Raw genomic sequence first — 18,573 nt, 5'->3', positions numbered from 1 at the left:
GAGATGCAAAGTAAAAATAGGATTTTAATTACCTGCCGGTAAATCCTTTTCTCGTAGTCCATGAGGGATATTGGGGAATCTAGTACGATGGGGTATAGACGGGTGTCCAAAGGAGCCAGTGCACTTTAAATTTCTTCAACTGGGTGTGCTGGCTCCTCCCCTCTATGCCCCCTCCCACAGGCAGTTATAGGTAAACACGTGCCCGAAGGAGAAATACATATATGAAAGAATGAAATATGATAAAGAGTGGTGAGATTTACATACCAGCACACCACTAACATATAACAACCAGCAACAGCTGAACAGGTAACCACATAAGAACCTGCAAAAAAGTCAACACACTGAGGCGGGCGCCCAAATATCCCTTATGGACTACGAGAAAAGAATTTACCGGTAGGTAATTAAAATCCAATTTTCTCTAGCATCCATAAGGGATATTGGGGAATCTAATACAATGGGGAAGTCCCAAAGCTTCCAGAACGGGCGGGAACATGCGGAGACTTCTGCAGCACCGCCTTCCCAAATTGGGTATCCTCTTTGGCCAGGGTATCAAACTTGTAGAACTTAACAAAAGTGTTCTTCCCGACCAGGTAGCAGCTCGGCATAGCTGTAAGGCCAAAACTCCGCGGGCAGCCGCCCAGGAAGAACCCACTGATCTTGTAGAGTGGGCCTTCAGAGACTTAGGAACAGGTAAAGCTGCTGACACAGGCTCGTTGAATAGTAAGCCTATTCCAACGAGCAATGGACTGCTGGGAAGCAGGACAACCCTTTTTCTGCGCATCATAGAGCACGAACAAAGAATCCGTCTTTCTGATCCGAGCTGTGCTCCTCAGATCTTCAGGGCTTGCACAGCATCCAATGCCTCCGGAGGAGAAGCAGCATCAAAACTGGACGGAATCACAATAGGCTGATTCAAGTGAAAACGCAGAGACAACCTTCGGCAGGAACTGCTGTCTAGTCCGGAGTTCTGCTCTGTCCTCGTAAAAGACCAAGTACAGACTTTTACATGATAAGGCCCCCAATTCTGAGACCCATCGAGCCAGGGCCAGAAACATCACCGTCTTCCACGTGAGGTACTTGTCTTCTACCGTCATCAGAGGTTCAAACCAGAAGGACTGTAGAAATGTCAACACTACATTCAAATCCCAGGGTGCTGTAGGCGGCACAAAAGGAGGTTGTATGTGGAGTATCCCCTGCAAGAAGGTCTGAACTTCTAGCAACACTGTCAATTTCTTCTGGAAGAAAATGGAGAGAGCTGAAATCTGGACTTTAATGGAACCCAGACGTAAGCCCTTATCCACACCAGCCTGCAGGAAATGTAAGAAATGTCCCAAGTGAAACTCAGCAGGCGGATACGTGCTTTCCTCGCACCAAGAGACACATCTCCTCCAGATATGATGATAGTGTTTCAACGTCACAGGTTTCCTGGCCTGAACCATGGTTGCAATAACCTTTTTGGAAAGGCACTTGTGAGCTAGGATGTTCCGCTCAACCACCATGCCGTCAAATGAAGTCGCCGTAAGTCCGGGTAGACGAACGGCCCTTATTGAAGAAGATCTCTTCTTAGTGGTAGAGGCCAAGGGTATTCGACGGACATGTCCAGAAGATCCGCGTACCACGCCGTCCAAGGCCAATCTGGGGTAATTAGAATTGCCTGGACTCCCATATTTCTGATGCGCTTGAGCACGCCGGGGAGTAACAGAATCGGAGGAAACAGGTAGACCAGCCGGTAAGGCCAAGGCGACGTCAGTGCATTTACTGCCCTCACCTGAGGGTTCCTGGTTCGTGAGCAATACCATGGAAAGTTCTTGTTGAGACAAGAAGCCATCATGATGATTTGCGGGCGGACCCACCGGTTGATGAACTGCTGGTGGAGTCCCCACACCCCCTGGTGGAGATCGTGACGACTCAGGAAGTCCGCTTCCCAGTGGTCCACACCCGGAATGAAGATTGCTGACATTGCTCTTACATTTCTTTCCGCCCAGAGGAGTATCTTTGACACCTCTCGCATGCAGGCTCTGCTTTTTGTCCCTCCTTGTCGATTGATACTGCTGTGGCGTTGTCGACTGTACCTGGATCGCGTGATCCTTGAGCAGTGGAGAGGCCTGAAGCAGGGCATTGTAGATCGCCTGAAGTTCCAAAATATTGATCAGAAGGAGGCTTTCGTGGGCCGACCACCTGCCCTGGAATTGCTCCCCTTGGGTGACAGCTCCCCATCCTCGTAGACTCGCATCTGTCGTGAGGAAGGTCCCATCCTGAATTCCGAAAACTCCGGCCCTCCAGTAGCTTGGAGGACTGCAGCCACCACAGGAGGGAAATCCTGGCCTGAGACGACAGCTGTATCATCCGGTGCATCTGAAGATGTGAACCGGATCATTTGCTCAGGAGATCCAGCTGAAACGTTCTGGCATGGAACCTGCCATATTGGATCGCCTCTTAAGAGGCGACAATCTTCCCCAACAATCTTATGCAAAGATGGATGGACACTCAAGCAGGTCGGAGCATCATGCGGACCATCTCCTGAAGTGTTCTCGCCTTGTCCTCTGGTAGGAACACCTTCTGGGCCACAGTATCCATCTGCATCCCCAGGAACAGCAGCCGCTGAGTGGGCTCCAGGTGGGACTTCTGTAAGTTGGGGATCCACCCATGGCATGATAGAAGTTGGATAGTGCGGCCGATATTGGAGCAACAAAAGCTCCCTGGATCCTGCTTTGATCAGAAGGTCGTCCAGGTAAGGAACAATGTTGACTCCCTGGACCCGGAGCTGGAACATCATCTCCGCTATCACCTTTGTGAACACTATAGGAGCGGTGGACAGGCCGAAGGGCAGCGCCTGGAATTGGAAGTGATTGTCCAGCAGTACAAACCACAGGTACGCCTGATGAGGCGGCCAAATCGGAATATGGAGGTATGCATCCTTGATATCCAAGGAGACCATGAATTCCTGTTCTTCCAGGCCCGCAATCACTGCATGCAGGGATTCCATTTTGAACTTGAACACCTACAAGTAAAGATTCAAGGATTTTAGATTCAAAATGGGTCTTACCGAACAGTCTGGTTTCGGCACCACAAACAGGTTTGAGTAAAACCCTTTGCCGCGTGGCGGTATTGGTACTGGAACAACTTTAGGATGGCCTATTGCAACGTAACTTGCATATCCTCCAAAGCTGGCAAGCTTGATTTGAAAAATCCTTGGGGAGGAGTCTGTCGAACTCCAGCTTCTAGCCCTGAGAAACGAGATCTCTGACCCAGGTATCCTGGCAGGAAGTCTCTCAGACACGGCTGAAGTGACACAGTTGAGCTCCCACCTCGAGATCCCTTCGGGGAGGGTGGGCACCGTCATACTGAGGCCTTAGCGGAAGCAGAACTTGTAGTCTGTTTCTGAGAGTTGGTGCTTGCAGGCTTTCTGGACTTACCTCTGGTGCCTCTAGTCGCACTGGAGGCACCTCTGGCCTTAGATCGAAATCTGTGAGACCGAAAAGATTGGACAGATGGCCCCGGGTAGGAGCATCTCGCCGACGGGGCCCAGAGGGGAGAAACGTGGATTTCCCAGCCGTAACTTTGGAAATCCAGGTATCCAATTCAACCCCAAAGAGCCATTCCACAGAAAAGGGGAGGGATTCCACACTACGTTTGGATTCTGCAATCCACTGATGCAACCACAAGGCACTGCGCACCAACGCCAACATGGCAGACGTCCGAGCATTAATGTTCCCCATCTCCTTGAGCAAATCACAGAGGACACGTGTAGTGTCCTGAATGTGTTTTTGGAGGGTCACCATAGTTACCAAGGGCATATCCCCCGAGAGGGCCCCCTGAATTTGAGTGACCCAGGAATGAATGGCATGGGTCATCCAGCAACCCGCAATGACCGGCCTTTGCGATACCCCTGCTGCCATGTAAATAGATTTGAGTGTAGTCACAATTTTCATATCCCCAGGACAGTCGAGAGACTAATACATCGAGAGACTAATACATCAACCCCTAGGGGTTCCTCCCAAAATTTCCTACCTTCATGAGCAAATGAGAAAGTGCGCAAAAAAATTTTTGGACACTTTGAATTTTTTGTCTGGATTTTTCCAGCCAAGCTTGAATAGGTCATCTAACTTTGCAGAATCAGGGAAAGTGACATTAGGCTTGTTTTGTACAAAGAAAAATGACTGCTGTGACACAGCGTCCACTAGAGGGCGCTTTAACACATCCCGTATAGCCAGAATTAGGGGTTCAATATCCTGAGCAGAATCGGTATCCCCCCTAATGGGGTCTAAGTCCTCCCCATCCTTATCAGAAAGTAGTGCAGGTAAACCACGCTTTTGTGGTCCTGCATGAGAAGAGGGGGCTGTGCCACAGCTGCCCTAGCAGCTAAATCTGCAACAGCTTGTTGTAGTTGCTGAGTTTTCTGTACATTAGCAGTGAGCTGGGATGACATATCTGACATCATAGTTTTAAGAGACCCAAGCCAGTGGGGCTCTGGACCCTCTCCCCCAGCCCCTTCACTGATTTGTGAAGATTGGCTGCTTTGTTCACATGAAACAGAATCAGATGATAATGGAGAGGGTGGCATACACTGAACAGCTTGTGTTTACCCATATTTCACAGGAAGCACAATAACATACACATACACTAAGACAGTTATATTGCAAGTCTGCCCTACCATATGGGAGAGGAGAGACACAGAGAGAAGGACACCAGCACACCCTTAGCTGTCCAGCCCCAGTGAGGCTGTCAGCTAACTATATCACAGTAAACACTAACAAATTCTGGGGCAGATGTATTAACCTGGAGAAGGCATAAGGAAGTGATAAACCAGTGATAAATGCAAGGTGATAAACGCACTAGCCAATCAGCTTCAATATGTAAATTAATAGTTAGGAGCTGATTGGCTGTTCCATTTATCACCTTTTGCTACACCCTGTACCAGATATCCAGAGTGGCTGAGGAGTCAGGAAGCGCTGAGTGTGCTGTCCATGGCTGCAGTATGCAGAGGAAGGCGCCAAAATTCCGCTGGTCCCGCAGAGGAAGCTCCACCCCCTCCAATGGCGCCGGAGCTATAGTGATATATTATACAGGCAAAGTCTCCTTTAAGCTTAAAAACATCATAACAAGTGCTAGTTTAAGCGGTTTTGTGCCAGTCTACACGGGGTTCTTAGCGAGACACCCCCAGGAGGGCCCCGTACGCCGCGCCCGCGTTCAGCCGCACAGTGTACCGGGGGTCCCCCCCTAGTGGGGCCCCCAATGAGTACTCACCACAGATGTCACCTTCAGGCAGTGTTAGTGGGCATGCTGCGGCTGTGACAGCCAAGACGCAGTGCCCTGCTGAACAACAACCCCTCAGGACGGTGATCCTGCAGCGGGGAAGCGGCTCTGCACCTCGTAAGGCCGATGACCATCCCCCTTCCCCCCCAACTCCCACGGTGCAGGTATGCTGTTGCCCAAACAGCATACCGAAAATAACAAACATGAAAAAGAAATTGAAGAAAACTCTATGGAGCTCAGAGATGTGCATCCTCTCCTGAGGGCACTTTTTCTAAACTGCCTGTGGGAGGGGGCATAGAGGGGAGGAGTCAGCACACCCAGTTGAAGAAATTTAAAGTGCACTGGCTCCTTTGGACCCCGTCTATACCCCATCGTACTAGATTCCCCAATATCCCTTATGGATGCTAGAGAAAGCTGCTTTAACTTAATACAATTTCTAATTGAATAGCAAAAAAAGTCACACCCAATGCTTTTAACGTTTAAGTTGAGCAACCTAGTTTGCGGCTAATTAAATTTGGCCCTTAAAATTTTAGTATAAAACAGCAGTCACACCTTCTGGCCATTTGACTACTCTCCATAAAGTGTCCACTTGTTGAGCTGTGGCCATTTCTCCAGATGGATTAACAACAACAGACAGTAGCTTGTCAAGTCTCATTAAGTCCTCCTCAGGCATCTTGTGTTCTTCAGGAGCGGTGTCATTCAGTTCCTTTAGTTTACCTAAACATGTAATTATACCATTTAACAATATTACGTTAGTTGCCAATAAAAGTAGCATCAGAAGAAAAATAGATGGCATATTGCCAGTAAATGCAAGCTACACTTCATAAGTAAGAAAATACTGATGTATGAACTTTGATCAATATAGAAAGCAGATAGCATATTGTACATCATATATTCAATAAATGAAAAAAGTGGGGATTGATGTCGTTATTGTCCTGGTCTTTTATCACTATATTACATTTAAATAGTAGGAACATTGTTAGAAGACAAGCCTAAACCGTAAATTTGAACATGAACAAACCATCATAAAATAAATCTGCACATGATTTGTTTGACACCACTGCTGTACTAAAGAAACCCGCCACTGCCATGTAGTTCTGTACAAGGAATAAAGGGATATTTTCTGGTCACAGTTACTCTCCATGCAGAAATTGTATTACAAATATTCCCCATGCTTGGTAGAAAAACATTTTTAGCGGACATGAAAATTAATATACTGGATTAAAAATCCAAATACAAAAAGTGAAATTTTACATTTATAATTTAGTATTAAAAATTGCCCTACATTTACCACAAAAAAAATAAAAAAAATATTTTACTTAGTTACACAAATAAAGCTACGTGGTTTATGTACTAAGTCTTGGAGAGAGATAAAGTACCAGCCAATCAGCTCCAAACCGCCACGTTACAGGCTGCATTTGAAAGATGACAGGAGTCTGTTGGCGGGTACTTTATCTCTGTCCATGGCTAGTACACAGACCCCTAACAGTCACAGTACCGATTTTCACAGGACAGTCCCGTTTTTTTGGGTACTGTCCCACCCATCCATTGGCCCGCAGTTGAGAGGCTTTCTGTCACTTGCTGAGCGGTGAATAGATGCTGTGTGCACAGTGTCTATTCACGGGAGGGAGGGAAGGGGCGTTATGGCCAGCAGCTCCCAGAGTGCAGAGCATGACCCCACAGTGATGGCGTGCGCAGGAGTCCCGACTTATCCATCCAGAATGGGGTAAAACATTACACAGGAGTTGAAACAAACCCAAGGGGGAAGAAAAAAAAATATAGGATATTGTCGGTGAACTACTAAGAAACGGATACAGATATTGCTGGAATGGTCAATATATACTCACCCATAATCAGTGCTGGATTTGCTTGATCAAAGGTGACCGGCTCCCTCTTAGGGAAGTAGGTGTTTTGAATTTGTGCAGCTGCTGATCTGTATGCATTCCTCCCTGCAAGGCATGACACAGGACACAATATAACAGCCACCTAACTGTGCTATAATATACAGCTTACATTTCATCCTTATTTTCATGCTGAGTCTGAAATTAAACTGCAGCGAAAAAGGGTCTTGCTTTCTGAAATATACACAGCCTGTGATAAAATGGGCATTATATTGTCATAGAGACAATTTAATGAATACTTTGATAATATGTTCTGTGTCTAACAATATACTGTACAGTTTATAACATGGCTAGGATTATTTCAAATGTTTATCTGCTAACTAATCTACAACTGAAAATGTAAAATGTAGGATAGAACGTAGCAATAGTACATTTTATATTTAGCAATTCTGAATAAAGGGATTGATATAAAAGGTTTAATGATACAAATAAAGAACTCATACAAGAATCCAGATGGCATCTAATAGTGGTGTAAAGCATATAGTGGTGAATGGTTACCTGTAAATGGATCGGCCGCCCCGGCTGTGGGACCTGAATGTGACACAGAGCCAGGCACATAACGGCTGCCACCTGTAAAACACAATTTACAAAGTCTTTCACAGCAAGAATCATACAAACACATATGGAAATCAAAACCAGCATTATCTACAGTGTATTTTAAGAGTCCATGGAGCTACATCTACAGGTAGATCAACAATTATTTTATAGATACTGTTATAGCCCGCATGTCACAAACATCATCATTATAACCAGTCTCCCACTGAGCCTAATAAAGCATGTTACTGTATTTTCAGTTTTCATGTTATGGATGTTAGCAGAGGCACCACGGTCATCTCCTGAGCCCCGATGTGTGCGCACATTGTGAATTATTCATAATGGTCACTGGACTAATGACGCCATCTCATGTAATGACAATGAACTGCTGTTACAGTACACCAGCATGTAGGATGAAAAACAATATTAAAGTAAAAATAACTCAAGCCGCAAAGGGGTTAGCTGAGACCCAACAGGAGCGACACCTACAGAAACCTTTCAAAATAAGAAGTAATTGGTTTCTTTGAAGTCTGATATACTTTCATACATGGTTACGGTCTGATCATCGGTTTCATACAATTTGATATACCCAGGAGGCCTAATCAGCTACTGTCCTCCTTCTTCAAAAGGATTCAAAGACCATCTGGGAATTTGCACGTTACAAATCTCACACCGGTACATAATAAAGGGGAGGGTCAGTTTAGATACATTTCCCAACATTATTTTATCTTCAGTGTATTTTATCTTTGCTTGCCCCAATGTACGAATGTGCTTTCTATAACTAATGAAAGTTACAATCTGCACCTAAAACCAAAACTAAAACAGTTTTGTTTGTCTAGCGAATAATGCCAGCAAATATCTGACTTGTTACTATGGTTTCTGCACTGTTACTATCAATAGCCTTATTTAGCCAAGTATATTGGAACATAAGAAACAATGCCCAGCAGTGAAATAAAATGATCAATTGAACTGCATCTGTAGAGATCCAAGTGGAAAAATAAATCAAGTTGCTGTACATCACTGCATTCTTGAAGCCCAGATACTGCCTTGAATTGCTATCATTTGTAATAGGATATTAAACTTATTCAAGCATGAGTTTACATTTGCTACTCTTGCAATGGCTTTATAACAAAGAGGACATCTGATCTGCAGTGCTCTTAATATTGTTTTCAGAGACAAATCCCAGGTGCAAGGTCGGCATGGCAACCAAAACATTGCAGCTGGTACTCAAGCTTTCCGCTCTTTGTTCATGGTGGAATGTAATCTGGCACCTTTTATAATGATTATCCTGACAGATGCTCAGACCGAGCAGCTAGCCAGTCCTTCTGCCAGTTAGGTGGGTGGGATGAAGCAGAGTTTCACAGGAGGAAATGGCAATTTGGTCTGAACATAAAGAGGGTCTAGTCACCTCCCTGTGTGCCCTCGTACACCTGGGAATAGGTTGTGAAACCTACTAATTGTGAATCCGTAACTGATACTGACAGCTGTTACAGAATATCTAACGCAGTTTATCGCCTGATGAAAAGGATGTAGCTCACCACCAATTCATCATTTCTGAAAACAGGTGCCTTATCTACTCAACAGAGCTCATTTGTAAGCTAGCAAGCATCACAACCCAGATTCAATTAGTGACGTTGAGTTGTCGCGATGTGTGGCTGCACACAGCATTGGTTAATATTGTACCCGAACACATCTATGGGGAGTGAGGTAAAGTCTGCAATGTTGGCGGTCACAAGGTGCCAGAAGATTGGTAGGAACACCACTTTGCGACCATGGCTGCTAACCAAGTACCCATAATTCAAGTAAAGTATACATTACTAGGGATGGCCATCAATAATTGCAAACCATTGATGATTAATTGCTAATGTAAAATAGTTTTATCATCGATGGCAGAGAACCAATGGTTCTCCATCATCGATGGTAGAGAGACCACAAAGGTTATTTTTCTCAAATACTTAATGCCAGGTACAAATTCCTACCTCCACCCCCAATGGACCTGCGAAGCCTTGCCCTAAGTCTCTGATTGGCTGGCAGTTTACTAATCCACAAAGCAGGGATGACCATCGGTGGGTGAAATTGTTTTCATACAATCGAGATTAACCACTGATGGTATCATTGAGGGTGACCATAGATGATTAACCACTGACCATCCCTATACATTACTGGGTTTACATTTTTATTGACATTACTTATGTTATATAAGCTAAATGTTTGCAATTTTGCCGAGGAGGCGGGGATACTGAAGTGACGCTATGTATCCCATATCACTGACTTTATATGATGTGTGATAGAGGTAAGGGTCAGTAACACTGAGCAAACAGAATCAGGATGATTGTGACGCAAGACTACTCTGCAAGCATGACAAACAGCGATTTGGAAAAAAAGGAAGTCCAGATTGTGGCATGGGTAAGTACATTTCTGGGTACTGATAGCATTTTATTCATCACTATTGTTTCTGCCATATGGTACTACTGCTGCTTTTAGTAATAATTTGTATTACTAATGGCACATACGTACATGTGTATTAATGTTACTACTGGTTGTTTCTTAAATAACATTATACAGTGTAACTGTTGTAAGAATTAGAAACTGCATAAAAAGTTGACCAACTTTTCTTCAATCTCATCTCAGCACATAGTTTCTTTAACAGACTGTTGCTGTCTTGGGTACACACTGTGCTCTGGTGATTTGGGATTATACTTTATGGTTTTATATAATATGTAATGTATAGGAGCTCTCTCTATAGTAACTGATACTGGGAATATATGAAATGGTCAAACAAGCTACTTCAATATCATTACTTTGCACTTTCCTATGACTATTTTTTACGGGTATACTGTACATAATGTCTAAAACTTTGTTAATTAAATCCAAGTAGTTACTGTATGCTTTTTTCCACATAACAGCATAGACTATATAACACACACTATATAGCCAATATAATGTGTATACTCGAAAATCACAACCACGTATTACAGAACATCACGTATTTGAATTATGGACGTCGCTACAGCCACACCTCTAGAGCCGGCACTGGTTGGCAATATGCATACAAGCAGAAAGGTTTTTTTCTGGCTTACGCCAAATCCAGATTCATCTGTCAGACTACCCAATGGTAAAGCGTTCTTGTGTGGACAGTGCTTCAAATTGCAGTTTAGAACTCAGCAGTGAGTTATTGATTATTGGGATCATAAAGAACAAACAGCGAGTCCGTCTTTCTGTGACAAGCTGTTCTTTTCACATACATCTTCAAAGCCCTCATAACATCCAAAGACTTTGAAGTAGCAGAGGTGTTGGTGACAATCGGAACCACAATAGGTTGGTTGATATGAAATGCGGACACCACTTTAGGAAGAAATTGCTGACGAGTTCTGAGTTTAGCTCTGTCCTCATGGAAAAATAGGGACTTTTGTGAGACAAAGCCCCCAGCTCCGACACACGTCTTGCTGAAGCCAAGGCCAACAGTGTGACGGTCTTTCACGTAAGATATTTTACGTCCACCTCCTGTAACGGTTCAAACCAGTCCGATTAGAGGAACTGCAGCACCACATTGAGATCCCAAGGTGCCGTGGGAGGCACAAAGGGAGGCTGGATGTGCAGAACACCTTTCAAGAACGTCTGGACCTCAGGGAGAGAAGCCAATTGTTTCGGAAAGAAAATGGACAAGGCCGAAATCTGGACCTTTATGGTGCCCAGACGCAGGCCCACATCCACGCCTGCCTGCAGAAAAAGCAGGAAACGTCCCAGATGAAATTTCACTGCCGAATTTTTTCTGCTCCCACACCAAGAGACGTATTTCTTCCAAATACGATGGTAATGCTTAGACGTTCCCCCCTTCCTGACTTGGATCATAGTCAGGATAACCTTGTTAGGGGTCCCTCTCCTGGCTAGAATGAGCCGTTCAACTTCCATGCCGTCAAACGTAGCCGCGGTAAGTCCTGATAGACGAACGGGCCCTGTTGCAGAAGATCCTCGCGAAGAGGTAGAGGCCACGGAACTTCGAGGAGCATCTCCAGAAGGTCCGCATACCAGGCCCTTCTTGGCCAGTCCGGAGCAATGAGTATTGCTTGAACCTTTTCCCTTTTTATTCATTTTAGAATTCTTGGGATGGGAGGAAGTGGAGGAAACACGTACACAATCTGATAGACCCATGGAGTTGTTAGGGAGTCTATCGCCACCGCCTGTCTGTGGGTCTCTCGACCCGGAACAATACTGCCTGAGCTTCTAGTTGAGGCGAGAGGCCATCATGTCGATCTGTGGATATCCCCATCGACTTGTCAAGCACCTGAACACATCCAGGTGAAGGCCCCACTCCCCCGGATGTAAGTCGTGTCTGCTGAGGAAGTCTGCTTCCAAATTGCCTACTCCCGGACTGAAGACCACTGACAACGCCACAGCATTTCTTTCTGCCCAGAGGAGAATTCTTGACACCTCTGACATTGCTGCTCTGCTTTTTGTTCCGCCCTGTCAGTTTATGTACGTTACTGCCGTCACATTGTCCGACTGGACTTGAATTGCCTGATCTTGAAGATGTGAGGCCTGCAGAAGGGCGTTGTATATGGCCCCGAGTTCCAGAATGTTGATTTGAAGGATGACTTCCTGACTTGACCATCTCCCCTGAAACTGCACCCCCTGAGTGACTGCTCCCCAACCTCTGAGGCTTGCATCTGTGGTTAACAGAATCTAGTTCTGAATTCCGATCCTCCGTCCTGCGACGAGGTGAGAAGACTGTAGCCACCACAGAAGGGAGATCGTGGCCTTTGGCGACAGACGGATATTCTGGTGCATGCGACGATGCGATCCGAACCATTTGTCGAACAGATCGAGCTGGAAGGGTCTTGCGTGAAACCTTCCATATTGAAGTGCCTCGTAAGTGGACACCGTTTTCCCCAGAAGGCGAATGCACAGATGCACCGACACCCGGGTTGGCTTCAGGACATCCCGAACCATCGATTGGATTACCAATGCCTTTTCCAACGGAAGGAACACCTTTTGTAACTCCGTGTCCAGTATCATTCCCAGGAATGGGAGCCTCCGTGTTGGCTCTAGTTGAGATTTTCGGAAGGTTCAGAATCCATCCCTAATCCTGGAGGAGTTTGGTTGAGAGAGCAATGCTGTCCAGCAACCTTTCCCTGGACGGCGCTTTTATCAGGAGATCGTCCAGGTACGGAAGTAGAAACATCATCTCTGCCATCACCTTGGTGAACACCTTCGGTGCTGTGGAGAGACCAGATGACAGGGTCTGGAACTGGTAGTAACAGTCCTGCAGTGCAACCAGAGATAAGCCTGATGAGGCGGCCAGATTGAAATATGAAGGTACACATCCTTGATATCCAGAGAAACTAGGAATACCCCTTCCTCCAGACCTGAGATCACTGCTCTCAGAGACTACATTTTGAATTTGAACACTTGTAAGTATGGGTTCAAAGACTTGAGGTTCAGAATTGGTCTTACCGAACCGTTCGGCTTCGGTACTACGAACAAGTTGGAACAGTACCCCTTGTTTAGTAGATGAGGTGGAACTGGAACAATGACCTGAGTCTGTACCCGTGTTTGGACGGCATGCTGTAAAGTAATACTTGCCTCTTGTGAAACTGGCAAGCATGACTTGAAGAATCTGGTAGCTGGGAGCTTTTGGAACTCCAGTCTGTAGCCCTGAGTAATAAGATCTATGACCCAGGGATCCTGGCACGAATTTGACCAGATCTGACTGAAAAATTGTAGTCGGGCTCCCACCTGACAGCGTCCCAGGCATTGCGGTCCACCGTCAAGCTGAAGTCTTTGAGGAAGCAGAGCCTGGGCTCTGTTCCTGAGCACCTGCTGTTGCTGGTTTGCTTGGTTTACCTCTTGCGCCACTGGAGGACGTAGAAGCACCTCTGGATTTGTCCTTGAACTTGACCGTCCGAAAGGACTGTAACTTAGAAGCTGAATAAGTCTTCTTGGTTGGGGGGCCGCGGAAGGAAGATACGTAGACTTAACCGCAGTAGCTATAGAGATCCATTTGTCTAATTCATCTCCAAACAAGGCCTCTCCTGTGAATGGTAGGCCTTCCACGCCTTTCCTGGAGTCCGCGTCAGCAGTCCACTGGTGTAGCCACAAGCCCCTGCATGCCGACACTGCCATAGCGGTGGTGCATGCGTTAAGCAAGCCTATTTCCTTTATGGCTTCCACCATAAAGTGTGCAGAGTCCTGTATATGCTGCAGGAGTAAGACAACATCCCCCCCTAGGCAAGGAATCTATACCCTCAGTTAGGTTATCTGACCATTTTGCAATGGCTTTAGCGATCCACGCACATGCAATAGTGGGTCTTTGGGCCACCCCAGCAGCTGTGTACAATGATTTGAGTGTAGTCTCAATTTTACGATCAGCCGTCTTTCAGGGAGGCTGCACCAGGAACAGGCAATACAATTTTACGTGACAGCCTAGAGACTGATGCGTCCACTATCTGTGAATTTTCTCATTTTTTCCTATCCTCCAGAGTAAAAGGAAAAGATGAGAAAAGATGAGATCAACCTTTTAGGGATCTGAAACTTCTTATCTGGATTAACCCATGGTTCTTCAAACAGGGTATTAAATTCCTTTTACACAGGAAAAGTAACGGAGGACTTCTTTTTTACATTAAAATAAGATTCCTCACACTACTCTGACACCTTATCAGGAATATGCAGAACATCTCTGATAGCCTCTATTCCCTGTGACAGAGCTGCATATCCCCCTCTGAGTCCACCTCCCCCCTCCTCCATGTCTGACCTGTCAGAGTCAGACTGCAGGATATGGGCCAGAGATCGCTTTTGCGGACAAATGGGAGGGGATTGAGACACTGTTTTGGGGACTGGGTCTCTGTTCATAAACTCATCTACAATCTGTTTTAAGTATTGCGTCTCTCTCTCATTGTGGGACAATTTTGTAGAAAGAGTGGCGATCATTCCTTTAAGAGAATTAACCCACTCCGGTTCAGCCCCACTATTCAGTGAACCCTGAGTACCCAGTAGTGAGCACCCTGGTGAAGAGGAACACTTCGCTGTACAAGAAACACACTCTTTGCCTGACCTAATAAAATGTGACAGCACACATACACACACACACACACACACACACACACACACACACACACACACACACACACACACACACAGAGGAAAAGGCTAAGCACAAGTAACCCACAAAGAGCCCTTCATGGAGACACAGAGTTGTTTGGTGCTCTCCCCCACTGCGCCCTTACCGCTAATGCAAAGCTTAGCTGGGTCGTAGACTAAGTACCCTGATAGGGGACTTCGTACACTAATAGTCACTCCCCCCCTGCTATGACCCCCTGGTACCGCTGAGGTAATTTGGAGTCACACCGGAGGAGCTGAGCGTCCCTGTCAGTCAGCGTCTGTGTCCACTGCAGAGGGAAAATGGCGCTGGTGAGCTGCTGGATCCTCTCATAGTGAATCCCCTCCCCTTCAATGGAGCCCAGTCTTCCCGCTTTTTCTTATACTGGCTGAGGTAATTTTTGTGCTTAAAATAGAGCACAACCGTTTTAAGGCTGTGTTTGCCAGTTTGGGTACTGTGTACAGTGTACTGAGATGCAGTTGTGTACTGAGTCTGGAAACGCATTCTGCCCTGTTTAGAAGCCGTGTGTCTCCGTACCCTCGTGCCGCCATAATGGCCGGCGCCCCGCTTACCGGGACGCCGGCTCAGTACTCACCACTCTTCATTCTTCTGGCTCTGTTAGGGGTGGCGGCGTGCTGCGGGAATGTACGCTCGCCGTGGTGGGGCTCCCACGAAGCAGGCAGGCTGGTGCCAACCAGCCCTGACTGAAAATAACAAACGGAGAAAATAAATGCAGAAAACTCTTCAGGAGCTTCCTTCAGCGTGACCGGCTCCTCCGGGCACAATGCAAACAGACCTAAAGTGGTCTGAGGATTTGGAGCACTAAAAGGAACAGGCCTACAAAGAAGGACTCATATTATCATCAATATTACCAGTGGGTGAGAAATTGCTCAAACAGGAATTTTATTATGTTGTTTTTAATGTACAAAGTGTCCTATGAATTGATTTTTTTTTTAAATTGTCTACTATTCATTTATGATATAATAAAACACACGTATGAGCACTGCTACAGCTTTTTCTTAATCCATTTATAATAGGAGAATTACTATCTCCCAGAGCAGCAGCTTTATTGAGAAGCAAACCACAATTAGCGCCTGTGTCCTCTACACAGTAGAGAAACTATCCACTACACTTGAAAAATTGGTGTCTTAAAAGCACAGACCTTGTAGTTCTTTTTTTAATGACAAGTTTTATTTGGCTTAGAAGGAAACATAATTCATTACTCATCACTAGCTGGTTCACACTCCCTATGCTTGTAAAATGCAAAAGAAAATAATAAGATTTTACTCACCGGTAAATCTATTTCTCGTAGTCCGTAGTGGATGCTGGGACTCCGTAAGGACCATGGGGAATAGCGGCTCCGCAGGAGACTGGGCACAACTAAAGAAAGCTTTAGGACTACCTGGTGTGCACTGGCTCCTCCCACTATGACCCTCCTCCAGACCTCAGTTAGGATACTGTGCCCGGAAGAGCTGACACAATAAGGAAGGATTTTGAATCCCGGGTAAGACTCATACCAGCCACACCAATCGCACCGTATAACTCGTGATACTATACCCAGTTAACAGTATGAAATATAACTGAGCCTCTCAACAGATGGCTCAACAATAACCCTTTAGTTAGGCAATAACTATATACAAGTATTGCAGACAATCCGCACTTGGGATGGGCGCCCAGCATCCACTACGGACTACGAGAAATAGATTTACCGGTGAGTAAAATCTTATTTTCTCTGACGTCCTAAGTGGATGCTGGGACTCCGTAAGGACCATGGGGATTATACCAAAGCTCCCAAACGGGCGGGAGAGTGCGGATAACTCTGCAGCACCGAATGAGCAAACTCTAGGTCCTCCTCAGCCAGGGTATCAAACTTGTAGACTCTTGCAAAAGTGTTTGAACCCGACCAAGTAACAGCTCGGCAAATTTGTAAAGCCGAGACCCCTCGGGCAGCCGCCCAAGAAGAGCCCACTTTCCTCGTGGAATGGGCTTTTACAGATTTAGGGTGCGGCAGTCCAGCCGCAGAATGTGCAAGTTGAATCGTGCTACAGATCCAGCAAGCAATAGTCTGCTTAGAAGCAGGAGCACCCAGCTTGTTGGGTGCATACAGGATAAATAGCGAGTCAGTTTTCCTGACTCCAGCCGTCCTGGAAACATATATTTTTCAGGGCCCTGACTACGTCCAGTAACTTGGAATCCTCCAAGTCCCAAGTAGCCGCAGGCACCACAATAGGTTGGCTCACATGAAAAACTGATACCACCATAGGAAGGAATTGGGAACGAGTCCTTATTCCGCCCTATCCATATAAAAAAAAATTATAAGGGCTTTTGCATGATAAAGCCGCTAATTCTGATACACGCCTGGCCGACGCCAAGGCCAACAGCATGACCACTTTCCCCGTGAGGTATTTTAGCTCCACGGATTTAAGTGGCTCAACCCAATGCGACTTCAGGAAATCCAACACCACGTTGAGATCCCACGGTGCCACTGGAGGCACAAACGGGGGCTGACTATGCAGCACTCCCTTAACAAAAGTCTGAACTTCAGGCAGTGAAGTCAGTTCTATTTTGGAAGAAAATCGATAGAGCCGAAATCTGGACCTTAATGGAACCCAATTTTAGGCCCATAGTCACCCCTGACTGTAGGAAGTGCAGAAATCGACCTAGCTGAAATTCCTCCGTTGGGGCCTTCCTGGTCTCACAGCACGCAACATATTTCCGCCATATGCGGTGATAATGGTTTGCGTTCACTTCTTTCCTAGCTTTAATTAGCGTAGGGATAACTTCCTCCGGAATGCCCTTTTCCTTCAGGATCCGGCGTTCAACCGCCATGCCGTCAAACGCAGCCGCGGTACGTCTTGGAATAGACAGGCCCCCTGCTGCAGCAGGTCCTGTCTGAGCGGCAGAGGCCATGGGTCCTCTGAGATCATTTCTTGGAGTTCTGGGTACCAAGCTCTTCTTGGCCAATCCGGAACAATGAGTATAGTTCTTACTCCTCTCCTCCTTATTATTCTCATTACCCTGGGTATGAGAGGCAGAGAAGGGAACACATACACCGACTGGTACACCCACGGTGTTACCAAAGCGTCCACAGCTATCGCCTGAGGGTCCCTTGACCCGGCGCAATATCTTTTTAGCTTTTTGTTGAGGCGGGACGCCATCATGTCCACCTGTGGCCTTTCCCAACGGTGTACAATCATTTGGAAGACTTCTGGATGAAGTCCCCACTCTCCCGGGTGGAGGTCGTGTCTGCTGAGAAAGTATGCTTCCCAGTTGTCCACTCCGGGAATGAACACTGCCGACAGTGCTAACACATGATTTTCCGCCCATCGGAGAATCCTTGTGGCTTCTGCCATCGCCATCCTGCTTCTTGTGCCGCCGTGCCGGTTTACATGAGCGACCGCCGTGATGTTGTCTGACTGGATCAGCACCGGCCGGTGTTGAAGCAGGGGTCTAGCCTGACTTAGGGCATTGTAAATGGCCCTTAGTTCCAGAATATTTTTGTGTAGGGAAGTCTCCTGACTTGTCCATAGTCCTTGGAAGTTTCTTCCCTGTGTGACTGCCCCCCAGCCTCGAAGGCTGGCATCCGTGGTCACCAGGACCCAGTCCTGTATGCCGAATCTGCGGCCCTCTAGAAGATGAGCACTCTGCAGCCACCACAACAGCGACACCCTGGCCCTTGGAGACAGGGTTATCCGCCGATGCATCTGAAGATGCGACCCGGACCACTTGTCCAACAGATCCCACTGGAAGATCCTTGCATGGGACCTGGCGAATGGAATTTCTTCG

General features: G+C 46.4%; 1 protein-coding gene across 4 annotated transcripts in view; it reads right to left on the bottom strand.

Annotated features, from left to right (window-relative positions):
- The window catches only part of PLAA (phospholipase A2 activating protein), a 155,542-nt gene that overhangs the window by 8,407 nt on the left and 128,562 nt on the right, over nt 1-18,573 (bottom strand). For all 4 annotated transcript variants that reach the window (XM_063914106.1, XM_063914104.1, XM_063914105.1 and 1 more), the window contains 3 exons: nt 7,656-7,727; nt 7,104-7,205; nt 5,809-5,973 (listed from right to left, as the gene is read on the bottom strand). In XM_063914106.1, coding sequence (XP_063770176.1) covers nt 5,809-5,973; nt 7,104-7,205; nt 7,656-7,727 — 339 coding nt within the window. The remainder of the gene's footprint in view (nt 1-5,808; nt 5,974-7,103; nt 7,206-7,655; nt 7,728-18,573) is intronic.

Source organism: Pseudophryne corroboree, chromosome 1 (genome assembly GCF_028390025.1).
Source record: "Pseudophryne corroboree isolate aPseCor3 chromosome 1, aPseCor3.hap2, whole genome shotgun sequence".
Taxonomy (NCBI): domain Eukaryota; kingdom Metazoa; phylum Chordata; class Amphibia; order Anura; family Myobatrachidae; genus Pseudophryne; species Pseudophryne corroboree.
The sequence above is the reverse complement of the archived record's forward strand: the minus strand, read 5'-3'. Positions and strand labels throughout refer to the sequence as shown.